Here is a 22,810-nt window from a genome sequence, read left to right as displayed (position 1 = left end):
TGGCACGATAGGCGCAACTAGGAGTACCCTCGACACCGGTGGTGCGCCTAGCGTTATCGGAGGGCGCGTGGAGTTTTTTGTCCGATGGATCTCCTGGGACCCGACCAACTTTCGTATTTGTTAGTGTGGTTTCATGTCAGTCTTTTTCGATCTATGGTTGTCATCATTAGCGATGCTTGCTGTTCTGGTGCGCTGGTCCTTTGGGGCCTTAGCACGACGACTTCCCATCTATCTACTACAACAAGTTATACTACGACAAGTTTTGCCTGGCTCCTGCAATGGAGGGGCGAAGACGGCGGCGCGCCTTCGGCTCGCGCTAGTGTGTAGTCATCGCTAGGTGGTCCGAGTACCTATTTGTAATTTTTATTATTTGTTGGGATATTTGAACTACTTTTGATAATTATTAATAGATTGATGGAATTTCGCAAAAAGATAAGGCAAAATATTGCAAGATATGGTAGGGTGCTCATTTCTGTGTCATGTCATCCCAACCTGGCAGAAGAGAGGAGAGCGAATAATTGCAGTCACAGGTCACCGCTAGCAGCTGGCGCAGGTATCAACTTCTGGCCCCACTCTGGTGGTCTCGTTCCCACTAGCGCAACCAATTGACTTGACCACCATTTCCTCGCAATTTCCCTTACGCTGAACACGCCACGCCCGCAAAGCGTTCGACGCAATGCCTGACGCAGACGCCGGCGCGGCGCCACCCAGCACGTGAGCCTCCTCCTCCCTCCCCACTTCCCTCCCGCCGGGGGTTGACATCGCGACGACCGAGACGGCGAAGCGGTGGGCGGGTGGGAGTTTGTTAGCGGAGCGGGGAGAGGCGTCACCTCACCTCACTCCCCCTAGTTTTATTGACTCGGCATCTACCTCGCCGTCAATGTCACGTGCCGTGCTCTCCCCTTCTTTCTCCCATCGTTTCGTTCCCCTTATCTTCTTCTTCCGTGAAGCTCGCGTGGAAGATCCGGCCGCCGCCCTGTCCGTCTCCAGCTGACACTCCTGGAACAAGAAGCCAGCGGACAGACAGAATCGAAGGCGGGCAGGGGATCTTTGTTGAGTTACCGGTTCTTGGTGAGTTCTTGCGGTGCTAATTTTTGTTCTTCTCTTGGTAAATTATATGAAATCTGTTTGTTTTCCATGACGATTTATCCGTTTCTGCAAACACTCGAGAGGTTTGTTCTCGTCGCGCTCGTCTTTTCTGGGGCGAATTGTAATTAGCTGTGCAACTTTGGTGGGGTTGCTTTGCGAGGACTGGCACATTGACTTGTTTCTGTTCGGGTGCAGGAGTTGAGTGTGTGATGAGCGGGAGCATCGGAAGGGGTTGTCTTCACTGATTTCTATACATCGCCAGTGAATCTTCTCTTCTTAGATGAGGATTTTGCCCCCGTTGGACTGAGATCCAGGTATTTTATGCCTTTTCCGCGGGCAGCGCAATATAGGAACTGCACAAGAAACACTCGGCACAAACACTCACCATGACACCATCCGCACATTACTAGTCCACTAGATACATATGAAAAACGGATGTCACAGAAAACCGCATTGACCGGAATATCCCACATCGTACCGCTTTGTCCCTCACCTTATCTTTTCCGCATAAGATATCATCAAAATGGGTAGGAATGCTGTATTAGCTGCTCCAAGTATCTGTCTAAAGGCATCTAGAAGGGTATGACATCAGCTGGCTCTTCATCCTGCCACGTGGGATGCCGATTGCTGATGTGGAGGAGATAGAATAGAACTGGCTCTTAATTTAAGCTTCGAAAGCTTGGAGTGGATTTAAATGGAGTGTCTTTTTCTCTCAAATTAAATCCACTCCAGGCTTTCAAGGCTTCCTGAGGTGAGGAACCATTCTGATTTATTTCCCCTTGGAAGGCGCCCATGCATGTTCTGGTGCAATTAATTTGAGCGGATGATTCGTACCGGAATTGCAGCATGATGTCGTTTAGTTGCCACACAGCCTGAGTAAACGTTTTAAGGTGAACTGCATCTGGATTTTGCACCATCCAAAGTTCCCAGAGGGTTTTCATATATTACATGTCCGGTATATTTTAAATTATCATGTTCAGTGCAGTTGTTGGTACCAATTTTCTTTGTAAAGACTCCAAATAATATTTTCCTTTATTAGTTGTTTTCATCTTTCTTTTCGACAAAGGTATTTTATGAATATCAAGCTGATACCAACTTTCATGTACGACATCAGAGGAAAACAAGCAATACGGAAAGCTGTGGAGACTGGATACGTGGTGCGGTGTTTGTCTTCCAGGAAGTCCATTGTGGTTCATATAACATCCCATATGGCGGGTCAAACACCATCTGTATTTTGCTGAGTTCAAGGTTGCTGGCTTGCCTTCCCAAAGGTAAGAAGCCATGCCTTTCGTTTACTGATGCTCCAAAGCTATTCAGAGTCTTCTTTTGCATTATTTGATACCTCTGAAAGCTTATGTTGATATTTCCACCAACATGAATTGTTTGCATCACTCCTTCGCTTTCAGATTGATAGTGAATCACCATCCCATTTTTATTTAGCTAATAACATTCCCTACCAACAAAAATCTCACCTAATTATTTGCTTGTAGTACTTAATAAATATTACGAGTGGCGATTGTCTAGGAACATGGCACATCTTTGCCTATGTATTTCATGAACTCAAATAATTGAAAATCATATTTTTCAAAGGAAACTAATTTCTCTAGGTACATGACGGATTTTTTTTGGGGAACATCACATCGGAAGATATGATATATCAAGTATTGAACAAGACTTGCAGCAATAGTCATAGATATTTTAGTGACAACTGCATTATTTGTTTCCTAGACCATCAGTGTCTACTATTGAAATCTGTATTCCAAAGGAGTTACAATGTAAATGAAAAAACGAGATACTAAAGGAGATGCAGGATTACAACTTAAATTTGCCTCCTCTCAATAATTGATTATAATTGAAATAAGAAGCTCATCTGCAGGTTCCTCAGTTTATTTCTTCATGAATTTGCTTTCCACTGCAGGCAGAAGGATCTTCATATTCAGATGAGCAAAATGGATCGTCGTCGTCGTCTGAAGGATCTTCATCATCGGGTGAACAAAATGGATCTTCATCATCGGGTGAACAAAATGGATCTTCATCCTCCAATTAGAAAATACATGGGTTTGTTGAGCAAATATGTCAAAGAATCTGTAAATAAAGTTACAAAAGGACAGTACGACGGAAACTTCGGTGAAGGCAATTCAGCTCAGCACGCTAAGTCATATGTACTGCTCAAATTTGCATTTCGCCCCCTTTTTTGGTTTAAATAACTCGCGGTGAAATGTACATTTGTAAAAACTACCAAGCCCAGGCGTATCATGATTCTTCCAGTTTTGGTTCTAACTATTATATATTACTCATGCGCTTCATTGTTTGTTTACTCTCTCAATTTGAAATTGCTCCCTTTAACCTCAAATGCTTTATCTACTTCACTGTTGCTAAGTTAGTCCTAATTACTGTAGGGTTTGCATGCCAGTGACAATGACGACATAGATCGTGCTATTGCATTGTCCTTATCAGAGGAAGCTCGAAAGAAGGGGAAAGCTATTGGTTTGTTCCATCCCATCTAAGCCAGTTTCACAATCTTTAACTTAGAGACCCATGTCATTATATTTTCTTATTTTGAAATAGCAATTCTAGGTCAATGAGCATGTTCAAATATCCTTTTAATGTTTTACCTGGTTACACGTGCTGACAGAGAACATCTTTTTAATTTTTTTTCATTTGATTTTGTTTATGACCCAGACAATGATGATCATTTAGGGGAAGATGAAGAGCTTGCACGTGCTCTGCAAGAAAGTCTGAAGGATGAACATCCTCGTTGTCAAAATGGTCCGGTGGGGGATGTTCACTCAGATAGTACTCCAGCAACTAGCTTACTGCCACGTATTTTGCCCTCGAGTGGAGTGAGGTAATTTTTGTTATAAGGGTCACTACTTTCATGGCTATTTAAGTAACCCTTGTCGACTCAGAAAAATATGTTTGGCTTTTGCTTCATAGACAGCACTAAGTGATGCTTTGCGTTACATGTTGCGTTAGCGGGGTAGTGAATGGCAATCTACTGGGGATTATGTAATGATTTGTTCTACCTAATTAATTTTACCGCAAAAAAAATGCAGATATAGTAAGTTGAGATGTGCTTAACTTAGATCTATTTCTGTAACTTGTTGATCTCATGAAAGGTGAGAACGATTAGGATTTTGGATGTTTAAACTTGTGTATCAACTTGGGGGTGAAGCAAAATTCCCACATAAAATATAATACGTAGCAGTTGGCCATTGATTCATGACCAGCTTCCGTTAAGGAACATCTGAATTGTGAATTTGTCATTCATATTGTTTTATACCCTGCAACCTACTTTATACAGTATGGAAGCACTGGATAGATTATATAACATCATATTGCTAAGTCAAAGATCAGGATGGAATTGGGATCAGGGATCTATATTTATATTTCAAAAAAATGTTTATAACCCACAAAAATCGTGCAACTAACCGTGACTTCTTAGGCTCATTCCTGTGAAGTGTGCTAGGTACCAGTAGGATAGTTGCGTTCTTTTTCCAAGGGTATGGGTTGCGATTTGTGAAAAACTTCAAATAAAAAATTTAAGCTTGGAATGACTTGCGCAGTATTGAGACTTGCTGGTAGATGCAGGTAAATCTAGTTAACTACTATATGGTGAAACTTTCCCTGATTATGTCCATTTGATTAGTGCTGGGAGCGTATGCACTGACTTGTTGATTGGGTTGATTATGGGCAAAAAATGCATATATATGCATTGTCCCAGAAGTATTTTATTTATTGGTTATCACTACCTCCATTCGTTATACTTGTTTCCAGTATTAATGTGGTCTCTGAACTCTGATACAACGCCTTTGACCATGCATTTCGAAGTATATGTTAGTAAAATATTATTAAACTTATAATGAAATCGAAGAATCTTCGCGAAAAACTAGAAATATCTTTACAGGTGAAAGGTAAATACTTTTGGGTAATCAGACTTTTCAAAATTTAACTGCATAAATGGCATCTATCTCCCGCTTGCCTTTTTATGTCATGATACAATTCTCTTTTTTGACGTTCATTGTAATGTCATATTCTTATACTTACAATATGGGGCCAATTGTCTCCTTGAGTAAGATAGAGGAAACCTAGGGCTCTCAGAGCTCTACTGTATTGCAAGACGGTAGAATCATTAGTCCCTGTCTCCTTTTTTTCGCCAGGATATCTTCTTTTTCTGCATTTTTAACAGATATGGTGCACCATATGGACTCGTGTAGGGTTTGTGCTGGATGTAAAACTCCACTTGGGCATGGACAGTTTCTCAGTTGTATGGATTCTGTTTGGCACCCTCACTGCTTCAGGTGTTTATCTTGCAGTATGCCAATATCAGAGTGTGAGGTACAAAAACATAGCCTATTTGATTTAACATACTTCAATTTGTGATAAATTATTAATCCCGACCTTTCTATCGGCAAGTTTGCAGTAGATGAAGATCATCCATACCACAGTTCCTGCTACAAGGAGCTCTTCCATCCAAAATGTGATGTTTGCAAGACCTTTGTAAGCATATATGTTTTTCAAGTTTATGAGGGAGCTTGAGTATTTAGTGGTAGCTAATTTTTGTTTAATTGTTGAACTGTGCTGATTACATTTTTGTTACCAGATTCGAACAAATAAAAAAGGTTTCATTGAATACCGGGCCCATCCTTTCTGGATGCAGAAGTATTGTCCTTCACACGACAATGATGGTACCCCTAGGTGCTGCAGTTGTGAACGAATGGAGGTTAGGGTTATGGCTATACCAATCAGAAAGTAACTGGTTGTTTACTTTAATTGTAGTTGCTTCAGTTCATACATGTGTGTCTGTTTTCGGAAACATTATTACTCCCTCCATTCACAATTAGTTCGCGTTGTGGATTTAGTCGAAGTCAAACTTTGTAAACTTTGACCAAATAGTTACCAAATATTATAACCATCTACAATATAAAGTTTATTGTATTAGAATCTTCACAAGTTATATTTTCATATTATATATATTCATTATTATGGATATTGATATTTTTTCTTCTATTCTTGGTCAAACTGCACAAAATTTAAAAAATATTGACCAACGGGGGAATGATCCCTCCCTTGGCTATACGTTGTTAGGTAGGATGAGACTCTTCGCGGATGGACGCTAGGATGATAACCTGGTTTAAAGTCCGCCCCTCCCAGCGAAATTACCGCTAGATGGGGATTCGAACCCAGGTGGGCTGGCTGCGTACTCGCTAGCCTTGCCACTTCTCAATCTTTACAAAATTTGGCTTTGACTAAATCTAGACCACGAACTAAATAAAACGGAGGGAGTATACATTTGATGTTTTCTTAATTTTTTCCTATTCCTAGTGTGCATATATTTATTTTTTGACCAGGAAGCGCACATATTTGCATTTGGTTAGTTTAATGAGTTTAGCTTCCTCCATTTTTTTTATCATCAACCCCAGCCAAAGGATATCAAGTACATCACATTGGATGATGGCCGGAAACTCTGCTTGGAGTGTCTATATACTTCAATAATGGACACGAACGAGTGCCAACCAGTATACATTGATATCCAGGAATTTTACGAGGGTTTGAACATGAAAGTAGAACAACAAATTCCCTTGCTTTTGGTTGAACGTCAAGCTTTAAATGAAGCCAGGGAGGCAGAGAAAATGGTAAGTGACATGATATCTAGCAGTCCGCAATATGATTTTCGTAATATATGTAATCATTTAACGTCCTTGATAGGGGCATCACCTTCCTGAAACCAGGGGTCTCTGCCTGTCAGAAGAGCAAATTGTCAGAATTGTATGTTATTGAAACATCTTTGTATGTGACCTTGATACTTATGAGCATTCATGGTTAAATAACATACAGTAATGCTATACAGATATTGAGGCGACCAGTAATTGGACCAGGAAAAAAAATCATAGACATTTCTACAGGACCATACAAACTAGCTCGGCGGTGTGAAGTGACTGCAATTCTTGTACTCTATGCTTTGCCAAGGCAAGTTTAGTAATTTTCATTTTCCCCTAAATTGAGCACAGTTGATGTAGTTCATGTTTGATTGATGCTGATTCTGCATCCAGTCTACGAAGCTGTATGAAATTCTTTGTTGCGAGTGTGCGTATGTTTTCATTTCCATTGATTTTATTGCATGCAGACTGCTCACTGGCTATATTCTAGCTCATGAGATGATGCATGCGTACCTTCGACTTAAAGGTACTTTTGTTGTGCATGTCTATTTTCTTTCTGCAGCATCTGAGAATTATACTGATATCTTTTTTATACTTGTGTTTTTGGGTCATCAAACACTTGTGCATCTGATTATACTGATATCTTTTGTTGGCAGGATATCGAATCCTTAGTCCAGAGGTTGAAGAAGGCATCTGTCAGGTTCTAGCTCATCTCTGGCTTGAGTCTGAAATCGTATCAGGTTCAAGTAGTAGCATTGCAACCACCTCTGCAGCAGTAGCGGTAGCAGCAGAAGCAGAAGCAACAGCAGCTCTAGCAGCGGAAGCAACAGCAGCACTAGCAGCGGAAGCAACAGACACAACAGAAACACCTTCAGAGTCCTCAACGAAAAAAGGAGAAAAGACTGACTTTGAGAAAAAACTTGGAGAATTCTTCAAGCACCAAATTGAAACAGATCCCTCTGCAATATACGGAGACGGGTTTCGAGCAGGCATGAAGGCAGTTGAGAGCTATGGCTTGAGAGGTACCCTCGATCATATCAAGCGGACGGGTTTTTTTCCACGTTGAGGCAGGGCTGGCTGCGTATTCAATGTGTGATTGAGCATGGGGCATATACTATGATGATTTTTGGGTTCAAAGTTTGGTATACCAAAGTTTTATACATTGAATGACCGATAGAAGACAGAAAAAAATGGGGATTTAGTCATCATACCATAAATTGCAGAGTCCTTTTTCGGTTGTGCTTTAGATGCAAAGTTGATAGGGTGATGGCAACCATGAGATGATGAGTGAGTTGTCTTTTAGATGTCCAGACACATTTTATGGCTGTGTGCATTATACATAGCATTGATATTTGATGTCTTAAAGCCATGACTTTCTGCATGTGTGTATGCAGTTCCATTTTTTTTTATGTCCTGCCTATACCCGCAAAAAAAGACAATAGCGACGTAGCTACACTAAATACATGCAAGGGTCAGTTGTAAAAGATGTATGTTTGAGTACTGAGTGAGAAAATCTGATTTTTAAATTTACTATAAGATGCATAAGACATTACCCCCGAAAAAAAGGGCGTCTAGGGGAATCGCTGGGCACGTACTGGACCCAAATTGGCTCCTTATTCACATGAGCAACACCGTTGCAAACTCAGATGACGCTATAATCAAGCAGAATCTTCCGCCTCTCATGTGTAGCTAGATCAAAGCCTGAGCTCGCAAATGCAATCTTGGAGTCGAGCAGCAACAGCTCCAGCACAACTACCTGCCCCAGGATCTGCCGTTAAGGGGCCTCAGACAAGGAACCTGCATATTTTTTTTGTGTGGAACAGGATTGGAACTCTTAAGTCTAATACTCGTTACAAAGAGGCGGTAGCATAACCAGAGAACACACAAGATTAACACAGATTTGTATGCAAACCAGCAAAACACAGACCAACTTCCTCCAGTTTCTCTAGAGAAGCTAGTCCTCACTCATTAACAATTGCCCAGAGACTATGTATCAACACATGAACTGATACAAAAGGAGGGCCATTGATAATCTCGTAAACACAGTTATCATTCCCCGTACGAAGAAAAAAAAGAAGTAAATGTACATCACAGAAGCAAAATCTTTAGATGTCAGAGCCATACACACACTATGCAGAGCAGGAACAGAATAGACCATACACAGCCCATAGAGAGAGCTTGCCAAGCCAGGATATCAAGGGATTAGCAAAACTGCAAAAGGACATGTGCACCAACAACCCAGTGCCAGGTCAAAAAAATAGCAGAGCAAGCAAGACTTAATTTATTCCAGCAAGGTTTACGCTGCAATGTTAACATGCCATTTAGGTCAGTTCTCATCAGCCATAGAGGTTCAACATTCTGTGGGAAGTAGCACCACCACCATTCATTGCCCAAGAAACTAATATTTGTTAACCCGCAGCGTTCAAAGGACTAATGAGGTTCTAAATCCAGCAGCAAACTTTCAACTAAGAGAAAACATAAACTCTGGTGATAACTCTGACACGACTCCTAAGGCGGTTGATTCAGCATATGCGCATTTCATCCTTTCAATGCTCATTGGGAGTCTTTCGCAAACTTAGACATGAACCTTTTCTTCATCCTCAGCTGAAATAGAAGAATGAGAAAAATACATCAGGTGAAGATACTAAATGTCCAGTAAGGTTCAGTTCAGTTCAGTTACGGCTTACAAGCGGCCAGTAACTGGAACATGGTACATAGAGTATATTGCACAATACTTGTGGCAAAGAAGGCATCTATACAATACTAAGAACAGATATTACACAAACTAAAACAGTCATAAGCTGCGTGATAGAGAGCAAAAATTGATGACCAACAGTACAGAAAGCTATATCAAGATGATAAGAGTACAGTGATGCCAGATTATGATGAACATGCACCATAGAAAAATAGTGGGGATATGATTAAGGGACAAAGAGACCAAGGTCATGAATACGATAATGGGAGCAGAACTATGACCCAAGACATTGACAATTATATGCATGGGCAAAACATTTAGGTGGCAGGGGGGAATAAGGTTCACCTTGTCGCTGTGGCCACACTTCTTCTTGCGGCACTTGGTAGACCTGAGGGGAAGTCGTGCATAGCACCTGCGAGAAAAATAGTGAAAATTATAAGATATACTGGTGCACAAAATGCTTCTTCATGACATAATCTACTTAAACAACAGAAAAGATACAAAACAGGCAGGAATGGAGGAAGGCTACAAGGGCTGCTTTCAAGGTTAGTTAACACTCTAGTTGAAATTGTTCCAGAAAAATAACTAACTGATCTTCGTAAGAAACAAGAATAACATGTAAACTGACAAACAATTGGACTGAATATACTGAAATAGCCAGTGACTAATCAAAAAAAATATGGCACATCATGAATATACTTATCTAGATTTTCCCATCCACCATGCATATTAATTTGATCATTCATGATAATCAACCACAAAATCCAAAGTAACTGCTTTTGCAAAGTAGGGCAGGAGGCACATTAAAGGTGGTCGGAGCGTCAACCTCTAAATGTGGGACATGAATTAACATCTCTTTCGCAGTTCCAATAAGGCAGGAGCAACACATCGCTACATGGCATGCAAACTAACACAGCTACACACGTGCATTTCAGAGCAAACCACAAATCAAAACCATTCATAGGCTTGCATACATATAGATTGATTGGTAGGGACAACGATTCACTGATACACTGTAAAAAATGATGTTCAGTGACTGAGTACTACATACTTGCGGCAGACAAACTTGTTCTCATTGTACTTCTGCGCGAGGATGCGGAGGTCGATGGCGAGGTACTGGGGGTAGCCGCCTCTGCTGCCACCACGGAGGCGCAGCACGAGGTGAAGCGTGGATTCCTTCTGGATGTTGTAGTCGGCCAGGGTGCGGCCATCGTCCAGCTGCTTCCCTGCGAAGATGAGACGCTGCTGGTCCGGGGGGATACCTAGAGGCAAAGCAAACCAAAATACTTGCAAGATTAGGTAATCACGACATAAAGGTAGAGATGAAATTACACTGGATAATCAATGAACCCATTTTAGTACAAACAAACAGGGGATCTGCTGTCTAGATCCAGGTGAAATCAATGCCCACCATGCCAGTTGCCAAAGAACAGGCCAATCGACTCCTACCTGAAGGATTATCCAACCTTTGGGTAAAACAAGGGCGTTTTGATTTTCATGCCGAGAGGACCAGCAGCTAGATCTGCTCTGTTTTAGACCGAAATGACCCACACAACGCTGCAATTAGAGGACGCTATGAGCTACATTGGAGAGATTACTTGATGATAGCTCTCCTAGACAAGATTAATGGCGCAAAACCAAGCAAAATTAGAGGAAAAGGAAAGCCTTTTGGTCGAAAAAAGAGCAATAAGCCTTTTGGTCGAACAAGTAGACAGGATGCAAGAACCAAGTGCACAACATAGGCAGGAGCCAGGTGAAGAGAGGATCTGGCGCCGATTAGGATAGGACGAAGGAGGAGGCGATGATCGGAGAAGGTTAGTGTGCAGATTATGTACCTTCCTTGTCCTGGATCTTAGCCTTGACGTTGTCGATGGTGTCGCTGCTCTCGACCTCGAGCGTGATCGTCTTCCCCGTCAGCGTCTTGACGAAGATCTGTATCCTGCCTCCTCCGATTGCTTCCCTCGCTCTCGCCGGGGTGGTGGTGTTTGGTGCTGCGCAGTGAGCAGCGCCGCGGACGTGAAGTCCGTTTTATAGGGAGTGAGGTGGTAACGCGCTGGCTAGGAAGCCCCAAGAACCCTAGCGAAGCGAAGCGATGCGATGCGGGGGCGCTAATCTCGGGGCTTGGTCGGCAGAAGGGCTGCTATCCATGATTGAAACCGGCCCATCTAAGCCCTAGCATATCGTTTTTTTTATCCCAGTTTCTTCATTAGTATTCTTCTTTGTTTTATTGTATTACTAGCACAGAAAGCCCGTGCGTTGCTACGGCACAACATAAAATGGAATGTGTTTTATATATGTATTCAAATTCATACATAAATCAAATTTAAATTCCATTGAGCCGTTGATCGATATATCTTTTTGTAACGAGCAATAGTGAAAATCACATAATATGAATTTAAAATGTGTAATCGTGAAAACTATATCTGACTCAAGAGGTTGGGACTGTCCACTACCATCGTCGTCGAGTAAAATGGGTGAATGAACTTCTTAGCCACGTTCGAGTACAACTGATCCAGAGAACCATGTGGTTGGATGTTTAGGAGGACAATGGTACTCCATCCCACCAGAGTTCAAAATCTAGATTGACACTTCTCATAAAGACGGAATATTTTTCAGTGGAAGCCGACATTTCCATCAACAGGGAGACATCAATTTTTTGGACTCAGTCTATTGAAGGTACATTGTACATGCATGCATCCATAGAAATGAGTGTATGCACGTATTTTTAAGCATATCTAAACTTTGTTTCGTAAATAAAAAATTAGAACCCTTCAGAACATCGTTTGGATTTATTGGTGCTACACTTTTTTTCTTGGCAGGAACGGCTTCCGATAAAATGCGTCTTGTTTATCTCGAAGAACTGGGAGGAATATCTATCCCAATGCCAAAAAATTTTACTATGTTTAGTAGCTTTTCAATGGCTTCTCTTGCCTTACCAGGAATGAGTGGTTTTATCGCAGAATTAGTAGTCTTTTTTATTGGATGTGATTTGGCGGAACGTACCGTGGAGCTAGGTACGGTTGCGTGTTATATAGTAGGGCACAAAGGCCGTATAGTACATGATAGGTATCCGTATACAAAATCATACGGTATACACAACTGACATCTAACACTCCCCCTTAATCTAAACCTTTTGAAAGGTTGAGATTACGCTTAAACTCATCTAATCTCTTTACAGGGAGAGCTTTTGTGAAACCATCAGCAACCTGATCCTTACTAGAGATAAACCTGATACCTAGAAGGTTTTTAGCAACTCTTTCTCTTACAAAATGAAAATCAATCTCAATATGTTTGGTTCTAGCATGAAACACTGGATTTACAGACAAATAGGTAGCACCTAAGTTGTCACACCAAAGACATGGTTTTTCTTTTAACTTAACACCAAGTTCAGCAAGAAGCGCTTCCACCCAAATTAACTCAGCAGTGGCATTTGCCAGTGCCTTATATTCAGCTTCAGTACTTGATCTAGACACAGTGTCTTGTTTTCTGGCACTCCAAGAAACTAAGTTTGGCCCAACAAATATAGCAAAACCTCCTGTGGATCTCCTATCATCAAGAGAACCTGCCCAATCTGCATCTGAAAAGGCACTGAGAAATGTGGAGGAAGACCTTGCAAATGTAGTTCCAACTTTCAATGTATCAAACACATATCTAAGTATACGCTTAACTGCTGTCCAATGATCTGTAGTTGGAGCATGAAGAAACTGACAAACTTTGTTAACAGAGAAAGCTAAATCCGGTCGTGTCAGAGTCAAATATTGCAAAGCTCCAACAATACTTCTATATTGTGTACTATCTTCAGGACCTAGAGGCGTACCATCATAAAGAGATAGTTGTTCTGTGGAGGACAGAGGTGTAGGTGTAGCCTTGCATCCATTCATTCCCACTTTTGCAACTAAATCACTTGCATATTTTTCTTGTGTCAAAATCAAACCATTAGGAGTTCGTTTTACTTCAATACCAAGAAAATAGTGCAGATCACCTAAGTCCTTGATAGCAAAATTCTCATTTAAATCTCGAAGCAAACAAGTAATAGCACGATCTGAGGAGCTTGTTACTATGATGTCATCAACATAGATAAGCATGTAGATGATGATACCTGATTTGTTGTAAAGAAACAATGAAGTATCAGCCTTTGAGGGAACAAACCCAAGAGCACACAACTTAGAGCTGAGTCTTGAATACCACGCTCGAGGTGCTTGCTTCAACCCATAGAGAGCCTTGTCAAGTTTGCAGATGTAGTGTGGTACAGAAGAACTTTCAAAACCTGGAGGTTGTTTCATATAAACTTCCTCTTCCAGAACACCATGAAGAAACGCGTTCTTGACATCTAGCTGCCGTAGACTCCATCCACGAGAAACAGATATAGACAGAACAATTCTGATAGTAGCAATTTTGACTACAGGGTTGAAAGTATCTTCATAATCAATGCCATACCTCTGTTTGAAACCTTTTGCAACAAGACGTGCCTTATACCTATCAATAGTGCCATCTGCCTTTTTCTTGATACGATACACCCATTTGCAATCAATTAAATTTCTGCTTTTACTTGGAGGAACAAGGTGCCAGGTCTTGTTGTCAATCAAAGCATCATATTCATCTTGCATTGCTTGTCGCCAATTAGGATCATTGAGAGCTTCCACAAGAGTGCATGGCTCACCTGTAGAAGACAACATGCCATATCTAACAGTTCCATCAGTACACTTTTTGGGATTTCTTATACCTTTCTGAAGACGGGTACGTGGTTCAGCAGGTGGTGCAGCAATAATAGTTTCCCCCCTGGCTGCAGCCACAGAAGATCCAGAGATAGCCCCGGAATCTGTGGCAAAGGGAACAGAGGGAGCAGCGCTGGCAGCGCCAGATGGCGAGACGGAACTGGCCGGGGGCGCGTGGTGGCCACGCGCGGACGGAGACAGTGGCGGGGGCCGCTCTGGCGCGGCAGACGAGGCACCAGGTGGCGGGCTGGCAGAGGACGCGGGCGTGTGCCGAGCACACGCGGGCGGGGACCTCTCCGGCGCGGCAGACGAAGCGCCAGATGGCGGGCCAGCAGCAGACGGAGGTGTGGCGGGAGGATCCTCCTCGGGATCGGAGTCCTCGGGATCAGAGGACGTCAGAGAATGTTCCTCGGCATTGTTTTCAGTGCCAGTTTCGTCATTTTCTGGCAGATCTTCATCTTCAATTTCTGAGCTGATTTCAGCTCCATTTTCAGCAGGATTTTCAGCAGTGCCTTCCGCATCCTGTAGAATATGAACAATAGGCACAATAGGAGACATATGGTTATCAAAATTGCGTGCACCCTCATGCGATGATGATGAATCAATGATTGATGGAAGGAGTAAAATTTCCTTTTTGAGAAGAGCACCGTCATTGGGATGTAGGGAGGCAAAAGGGAACACATTTTCATCAAAGACAACATCACGAGAGATGTAGATGCGACCAGTTGACACATCTAGACACTTAACACCCTTGTGAAGAGGACTGTAACCAAGGAAAACACATTGCTTGGAGCGGAAAGCAAGTTTGCGTTTGTTATAAGGGCGAAGATTTGGCCAGCAAGCACAACCAAAAACTCGAAGAGCATCATAATTTGGTGTAACATGAAGAAGACGTTCTGTGGGAGTCTCAAAGTTTAGAACTTTACTAGGGAGTAAATTAATGAGAAAGGTGGCAGTGAGAAAAGCTTCATCCCAAAACTTAAGAGGCATAGATGCATTGGCAAGTAAAGCAAGACCAACTTCAACAATATGACGATGTTTTCTTTCAGCGGAGCCATTTTGTTGATGGGCATGAGGACAGGAAACATGATGGGTAATGCCAACTTGCTGAAAGAATCCATTCAGTTTCTCATATTCACCACCCCAATCTGTTTGCATAGTAACTATTTTCCTATCAAACTTGCGCTCAACAAGCTGTTGGTAATTGAGGAAAGCTTGATAAACATCAGAACGCTTCTTAAGCAAATATATCCAAGTAAATTTACTAAAATCATCAATAAAGCTTACATAGTATGCATGTTTGCCCACAGAGAGAGGAGCAGGACCCCATACATCAGAGAAAACTTGTTCTAGAGGAGCAGTGGAGACACTAGTAGATATAGAATATGGCAACTGATGACTCTTAGCTAACTGACAAGAATCACAGATATATGGGGTACTCTCATGGGTGTAAGCTATTTTATTTTTCCTAAGAACTTGTTGAACCACAAAGGAAGATGGATGACCTAAACGACGATGCCATGTAGAGGATGATGGCTTTATTGCGGCGAAGGCAAGCTTGGAGGTCTCATGAAACATAGGCACCAAGGGATAGAGACCACCATAGCAGGGGCCCCTAAACAGAATTCTTCGAGTTTCCTGGTCCTTGATTAAGAAGAAGAAAGGGTGAAACTCAATAAAGACATGATTATCAAGAGTGAACTTATGCACGGACAAAAGATTTTTGGATGCATTAGGGACATGAAGGATGTTGTTAAGATCAAAAGAACAATGAGGGGTACGCAAAATTGAATTACCAATATGACTAATGGGCATGCCGTTACCTTCAGCAGTGCGAACCCGATCTTGTCCATTGTACTTATTGGCGATGTGAAGCTTGTTCAATTCACTGGTGATATGATCGGTGGCACCAGTATCAGTGTACCAGTTTGTGTCCACTCCATAGGATGCAAGGTGTGCACCCTTATCTCCTTTTTCTCCCTTGTCTTTCTTGTCATCAGAGTAGCGCCACCAACAGTCGGAGGCAGGGTGACCATGGATCTTGCAGATTTGACATTCAGTATCAACATAAGGAGTGGGGGCACGGTCACGGCGTCCACCCCCATCACGACGCTTGTCGCGTCTATCATCACGGCGATCACGGTCGCCACGGCGGTCATCACTGCGCCAGGATCCGCGATCATCACCACGTGAGGAAGAGTAGCGGTCATCATCTCTAGGGTGGCGATAGCCACCACCTCCACTGCCCCCGCCACGGTGAGGGCCACGGTCAGGGCTACGACCACGCGGAGAGGAGTAGCGGTGCTGAGGAGAGGTCCTGCCACGGGAACGTTGCTCACGGTCACGGCGGGCCAGATTTGTAGAGGAGACAAAGGTGCCATTTTCTTCAACGCCATTACGCATGTCATAGGAGGATAGCTGATCATAAAATTCATCCAGGGTGGTGCCATGATTCCCATTGACTGTGGTGATGAGAGAATTATACTCAGTCTTGTCAAGACCATGGAGTAGATAACCAAGGAACTCATCGTCCTCAATGGGCTTTTCAAGAGCAGTAAGTTCAGATGCAAACCCTCTCATCTTGGTGTAGTACTGATCTGCAGTCATGGTGAGCTTCTTGGTGTCATTGAGCTGTTCGCGCAGGTGTTGGGCTTTGGTGCGGGAGGCAGTTTTGAACATGGCATTGATGGTGGTCCAAGCTTCAGCGGTGGATTCAACGCCAAGAAGATGTGAGAGAATATCCGGGGACAGCGTGTTCAAGAGAAACCGGAGAACCTGTTGATCCTTGGCCATCCAGGTGACATAGGCCGGGTTCTCCACGGTGACCTTCTTGTTGTCAACGTCGTCGACTTCAACGACCTTCGGTGGGGCGCGATCTGTCCCCTCGAGAAGAGACATCACATTGGCACCACGGAACGTGGGAAGGACAAGAGCCTTCCACAGCAGAAAATTGCCCCGAGTAAGTTGTTGCGCTGGAGGAGCTCCAAGGGCAGCAGCAAGACCGGGGGTTGTTGATGACGAACTCATGGCGGCGGCAGATGGCAACGTCGACGCGGTGGGCTAGGGTTTTGGACGATTTTTGGTTGGGATTTTCTTGAGATCGGCGACGGCTAGGTGTATAGCAGCGGCCTGATTTATTGTCGTGGGGCGGCGGCGGTGGCTTTTAGGGTTAGCACACGGCGGCGGCAGGTTTTTGGTGTAGGTTTTTGATCGCGGTGGCCGCAGGGAGAGAGCTACGGCGACGGCGAGATGTAGAGGGGGCGGCGGCGGCGGCGGCGGGTTTTGGATCGGCAGCTAGGTCAGGGAAGAGCCTGCTCTGATACCATATTGGATGTGATTTGGCGGAACGTACCGTGGAGCTAGGTACGGTTGCGTGTTATATAGTAGGGCACAAAGACCGTATAGTACATGATAGGTATCCGTATACAAAATCATACGGTATACACAACTGACATCTAACATTTTTTACGTCGCCGCGGCCGAGCCTCTACCAAGAGGTGTCGCTTCGCTTCCATCCATGCGCGCGGGAGACAACGTCTCCTTGCTCCACCAACACATGCTAGTCCCACCATCTTTTCCATTTCATCTGATTTCCTTACCTTTTCCTTCCTCGTGCCGCACATGGATCCAATTCCTCCTTTCAGTTAGCCCCAATATCGTTGGCCCATGTAGGGATATCTGTTTGTTGTTCCAAGGCAACTTGTTCTAACCTAGAAAAAATACGTATATAAGCTGGTGGCACTTGTTATATGGAAGCGAGGTGGGATAATTGACATACAATGTACGTGCCTGACCTTGCCTAGCTTACGAATGGAAGCAAGACATCAATTCAGCCCTGCAGCCTTTGAACGGGACATACTCCATGAAGGGATTACGGCCCATTGATGCGAACCAGGCCCAGGAACACGCAGCTAAGACAACAATTCAGCCCTGCAGCCTTTGAACGGGACATACTCCATGAAGGGATTACGGCCCATTGATGCGAACCAGGCCCAGGAACACGCAGCTACATGGCCCAAGCTTGATTTGGGACAGCTCGATGGAACGCGCAGCACCAGCGATACCGAAAACATTTAGCGTTCGTTAATGCGGTGGCAATAAAAGTAATTTTGACCAACAAAAATGGGTACTAATAAAACGGACGAAATTTTTGGGGAGAAACCTTCCTTCCTTTATTAGTAGGTATATAGATTATATAGCAAATATGACTGTGTTGCTTCGGGCTATTTATTTATTTTTTACTGAATATTTTCTGGTCAAACTTTACTACCTGTTACAACCATATTTTTTAGAACGGTACCGGGCGTCCCTGGGTGATTAAAATTCTCAGCCCGCGGGTCCAGGAGGCGACACGTGTCCCTTGTATGTGGTCAAGGAACATCCCATCCCTCGTTAGTGCCTCTTCTTCTCTCTCCCACGGAAACTCTAGTAGCTGTCTACTCCTATCCCCGCCGCCCTTCTCTAAGGGGTAACCCAACAGTTGTCGGAGAAGGTACTCGCTGAAGAAGACGTCGTCGCTGGAGAAGTCGCCGGAGAAGATATCTTCTCCTAGGTAGCAACACTGGATACCCCTTATAGCAGCGCCTTCCGCCATTGGTAGCAGATTGCCCGACCACTTGCAGCAAAAAGCCGTCGTGGCCCGAGGAGCCTCGCCGGAGAAGATCGCCACCGCACGCAGCAAAGATGCCCACCACAGGTAGCAAAGACGAGTGCATGTGGTAGCAAGACCTCCCGCCCCTTTAGCAACTACACCCCATTGCCGGTAGCAAGGCAGCCACCCCCTTGGAGCAAAGCCTGGCACCCACGGTAGCAAGGTCTGACGCCCCATGTAGCAGGACATCCCTCCCCTTGTACCAGTGCCTCCCGCCGCTCGCAGCAGCGCCACCCACCACCGGTAGCAAGGCAGGCCGACTGTTGTAGCAAAGCCCGGACGGCCTTGTAGCAATCTCCGCCTCGCCTTGTAGCAGCAGCCATGTCCAGGACCTTGGGCGACGTCGACCCCGGAGGGATGCACATGCCGGGAGTCAGGGGAACCGACGACCGCGCGTGGGGGAGGCTCACCGTGGGCGCCGATGAGGATGCGACGGCTGCAGTAGGATGAGGTCGGGGAAGGCGGCGGCCGCGCGCAGGGCAGGTGAAGCACGGCAACACACCGTGGAGCCTTAGGAGGGTGGGAGAGCTGCGGGAGGCGGCTGATACGTCTCCAACGTATCGATAATTTCTTATGTTCCATGCCACTTTATTGATGATACCTACATGTTTTATGCATACTTTATGTCATATTTATGCATTTTCCGGCACTAACCTATAACAAGATGCCGAAGAGCCAGTTGCTGTTTTCTGCTGTTTTTGGTTTCAGAAATCCTAGTAAGGAAATATTCTCGGAATTGGACGAAATAGACGCCCAGGATCTTATTTTTCCACGAAGCTTCCAGAACACCGGGGGAGATACGAAGTGGGGCGACGAGGCGACGCCACACTAGGGCGGCGCGGCCCAGGAGGGGCCAGTGCGACCCTAGCGTGTGGGTCCCTCGCGTCGCCCCTGACCTACCCTTCCGCCTACTTAAGCCTTCGTCGGTAATAACTCCATTACCGAGAGCCACGATACGGAAAACCTTCCAGAGACGCCGCCGCCAATCCCATCTCGGGGGATTCAGGAGATCGCCTCCGGCACCCTGCCGGAGAGGGGAATCATCGCCCGGAGGACTCTACACCGCCATGGTCGCCTCCGGAGTGATGAGTGAGTAGTTCACCCCTGGACTATGGGTCCATAGCAGTAGCTAGATGGTCGTCTTCTCCTAACTGTGCTATCATTGTTGGATCTTGTGAGCTGCCTAACATGATCAAGATCATCTATCTGTAATGCTATATGTTGTGTTTGTTGGGATCCGATGAATAAGTGAATGCTATGTTATGTTGATTATCAATATCATCTATGTGTTGTTTATGATCTTGCATGCTCTCCGTTGCTAGTAGAGGCTCTGACCAAGTTGATACTTGTAACTCCAAGAGGGAGTATTTATGCTCGATAGTGGGTTCATGTCTCCATTAAATCTGGGGGAGTGACAGCAACCCCTAAGGTTGTGGATGTGCTGTTGCCACTAGGGATAAAACATCAATGCTATGTCTAAGGATATATTCGTTGATTACATTACGCACCATACTTAATGCAATTGTCTGTTGTTTGCAACTTAATACTGGAAGGGGTTCGGATGATAACCTGAAGGTGGACTTTTTAGGCATAGATGCATGCTGGATAGCGGTCTATGTACTTTGTCGTAATGCCCAATTAAATCTCACACTACTCATAATAACATGTATGTGCATGGTCATACCCTCTTTATTTGTCAATTGCCCAATTGTAATTTGTTCACCCAACATGCTTATTCTTATGGGAGAGACACCTCTAGTGAACTGTGGACCCCGGTCCATTCTTTTACATCGAATACAATCTATTGCAATACTCATTCTACTATTTTCTGCAAACAATCATCATCCACACTATACATCTAATCCTTTGTTACAGCAAGCCGGTGAGATTGACAACCTCACTGTCACGTTGGGGCAAAGTAATTTGGTTGTGTTGTGCAGGTTCCACGTTGGCGCCGGAATCCCTGGTGTTGCGCCGCACTACACTCCGCCGCCATCAACCTTCAACGTGCTTCTTGGCTCCTACTGGTTCGATAAACCTTGGTTTCTTACTGAGGGAAAACTTGCTGTTGTACGCATCACACCTTCCTCTTGGGGTTCCAACGGACGCGTGTTGTACGCGTATCAAGCTCTTTTTCTGGCGCCGTTGCCGGGGAGATCAAGACACGCTGTAAGGGGAGTCTCCACCTCCAATCTCTTTACTTTGTTTTTGTCTTACTTTATTTTATTTAGTATTTTGTTTGCTGCACTAAAACAAAACACAAAAAAATTAGTTGCTAGCTTTACTTTATTTACTGTCTTGTTTGCAATCTCCATATTAAAAACACAAAAAAATTAGTTACTTGTATTTGCTCTCCTTATTTCATCATGTTTCCTCCTAAGTTTATTCTTAAAGATGTACCGGTAGGCCGAGGGTCTATCCTTGGGAAGGATAATATAGAAGATTTTTTCACTCATATTAGTACGGTTGAAGATTTTGAAGATAGACACTTGGTAGAACTTGCTCCTACTTATGAAATTGCTGCTGCTTCTTTAGTACACATGTTAGAAGCTAGATTTGTTAACCTCAACCCCGTAATGCAGCATATGTTCCTTACACTAAGTGATATGGAAGACGGAGAAAAGAAAGATTTTGTCTTAGAAACCCTTCTTAAAGAATTTGGTGATGTAGCAAGAGAAGCTAGAAAAGTCTTTACTAAATAAATATGCTTGGCTCTTATACAAACTTTGCTAGCACCCTTGAAAAGATGGAAAAAGATAGACAAAAGTACACTAATAAAGTTAATTATGAGGGGGATATTAAAACATCAATACCTTGCAAGCTCTTGGGAATGTGCGAGGCACTAGAAAAGAATTTTGATTGGATTGTTCCTGAAAATTTGTTTGATGAGAGTAGCAATCCTAAGGGTAATGAAAAGGGAGCCTCTGAAACTTACATAGATAAGATACAATGCATAGTTGAGAAAACTCCAAACCCCGCTGTAGATGCATCATCTCTTGATAATACTTGATTCACACTTTCTGCGCCTAGCTGAAAGGCGTTAAAGAAAAGCGCTTGTGGGAGACAACCCATGATTTTACTACTGCACTTTTGTTTTATATTTGAGTCTTGGAAGTTGTTACTACTGTAGCAAACTCTCCTTATCTTAGTTTTTTTGCATTGTTGTGCCAAGTAAATTAAGTCTTTGATAGTAAGGTTCATACTAGATTTGGATTACTGCGCAGAAACAGATTTCTTGCTGTCACGAATCTGGGCCTAATTCTCTGTAGGTAACTCAAAAAATTATGCCAATTTACGTGAGTGATCCTCAGATATGTACGCAACTTTCATTAAATTTGAGAATTTTCATTTGAGCAATTCTGGTGCCTCTTAGAAATTCGTCTTTATAGACTGTTCTGTTTTTGACAGATTCTGACTTTTATTTCGCATTGCCTGTTTTGCTATGCTTGATGGATTTTTCTATTCCATTAACTTTCACTGGCTTTGTGTAATGTCCAGAAGTGTTAAGAATGATTATGTAACCTCTGAACATGTGAATTTTGATTGTGCACTAACCCTCTAATGAGTTGTTTTGAGTTTGGTGTGGAGGAAGTTTTCAAGGATCAAGAGAGGGAGATGGTACAATATGATCAAGGAGAGTGAAAGCTCTAAGCTTGGGGATGCCTCGGTGGTTCACCCCTGCATATTTCAAGAAGACTCAAGCTTCTAAGCTTGGGGATGCCCAAGGCATCCCCTTCTTCATCGACAACATTATCAGGTTCCTCTAGTGAAACTATATTTTTATTCTGTCACATCTTATGTACTTTGCTTGGAGCATCTGTTTGTTTTTGTTTTTGTTTTGTTTGAATAAAATGGATCCTAGCATTCATTGTGTGGGACAGAGACACGCTCCGCTGTTGTATATGGACAAATATGTCCTTAGGCTTTACTCATAGTGTTCATGGCGAAGGTTGAATCTTTTTCGTTAAATTGTTATATGGTTGGAAACGGGAAATGCTAC

At 43.6% G+C, this 22,810-nt stretch overlaps 3 protein-coding genes across 5 annotated transcripts; 1 reads left to right on the top strand and 2 right to left on the bottom strand.

The window, feature by feature from the left end:
• The first annotated feature begins 770 nt into the window (after positions 1-770).
• Positions 771-8,114, top strand: LOC127293780 (protein DA1-related 1). 3 transcript variants are annotated; one of them, XM_051323434.2, is made up of 14 exons: positions 782-1,071; positions 1,285-1,403; positions 2,204-2,360; positions 3,008-3,104; positions 3,489-3,576; positions 3,772-3,937; positions 5,307-5,427; positions 5,506-5,589; positions 5,693-5,812; positions 6,513-6,725; positions 6,799-6,858; positions 6,941-7,059; positions 7,217-7,275; positions 7,406-8,114. In XM_051323434.2, exons 4-14 carry the CDS (start codon positions 3,030-3,032, stop codon positions 7,813-7,815), a joined length of 1,515 nt encoding a protein of 504 aa, XP_051179394.1. In that variant the 5' UTR covers positions 782-1,071; positions 1,285-1,403; positions 2,204-2,360; positions 3,008-3,029; the 3' UTR covers positions 7,816-8,114. The 3 variants fall into 3 exon arrangements, with proteins under 3 accessions (XP_051179392.1, XP_051179394.1, XP_051179390.1); XM_051323430.2 differs by having other exon boundaries at positions 3,008-3,251; XM_051323432.2 differs by lacking the exon at positions 6,799-6,858 and having other exon boundaries at positions 771-1,071; positions 3,008-3,251.
• An 893-nt stretch (positions 8,115-9,007) lies between these two features.
• LOC127347143 (uncharacterized) lies at positions 9,008-11,463 on the bottom strand (the record flags this gene model as incomplete). Its single annotated transcript, XM_051373366.1, has 4 exons — positions 9,008-9,353; positions 9,790-9,856; positions 10,496-10,706; positions 11,280-11,463. Coding segments are annotated over 4 exons (513 nt in total), but the record flags the coding sequence as incomplete, so codon positions are not given.
• Positions 11,464-12,563: 1,100 nt separating this feature from the next.
• Positions 12,564-17,186, bottom strand: LOC139839090 (uncharacterized). The gene is made up of 6 exons (XM_071829140.1): positions 15,999-17,186; positions 15,447-15,569; positions 15,264-15,353; positions 14,168-14,681; positions 13,994-14,104; positions 12,564-13,543 (listed from the first exon to the last, which is right to left on the bottom strand). The coding sequence occupies exons 1-6, from the start codon at positions 17,184-17,186 to the stop codon at positions 12,564-12,566; spliced, it is 3,006 nt and encodes a 1,001-aa protein (XP_071685241.1).
• Positions 17,187-22,810: the final 5,624 nt, after the last annotated feature.

The sequence above is a fragment of the Lolium perenne genome, chromosome 4 (genome assembly GCF_019359855.2).
Source record: "Lolium perenne isolate Kyuss_39 chromosome 4, Kyuss_2.0, whole genome shotgun sequence".
In the NCBI taxonomy this organism is placed as follows: domain Eukaryota; kingdom Viridiplantae; phylum Streptophyta; class Magnoliopsida; order Poales; family Poaceae; genus Lolium; species Lolium perenne.
This window is presented reverse-complemented; position numbering and strand designations above follow the sequence as displayed.

Bases quoted from the DNA above. Each gene is read 5' to 3' on its own strand.
- LOC127293780 (XM_051323430.2), top strand. From the start codon at position 3,030: ATGAGCAAAATGGATCGTCGTCGTCGTCTGAAGGATCTTCATCATCGG. The intron at 5,813-6,512 runs GTTAGGGTTATG...CATCAACCCCAG, and splicing joins GCAGTTGTGAACGAATGGAG to CCAAAGGATATCAAGTACAT. The intron at 6,726-6,798 runs GTAAGTGACATG...CGTCCTTGATAG, and splicing joins CCAGGGAGGCAGAGAAAATG to GGGCATCACCTTCCTGAAAC.
- LOC139839090 (XM_071829140.1), bottom strand. From the start codon at position 17,186: ATGAGTTCGTCATCAACAACCCCCGGTCTTGCTGCTGCCCTTGGAGCT. The intron at 15,354-15,446 runs GTAAGCTTTATT...AATTACCAACAG, and splicing joins TGGGCAAACATGCATACTAT to CTTGTTGAGCGCAAGTTTGA. The intron at 14,682-15,263 runs GTTGGCATTACC...CATATTCTACAG, and splicing joins TGAATGGATTCTTTCAGCAA to GATGCGGAAGGCACTGCTGA.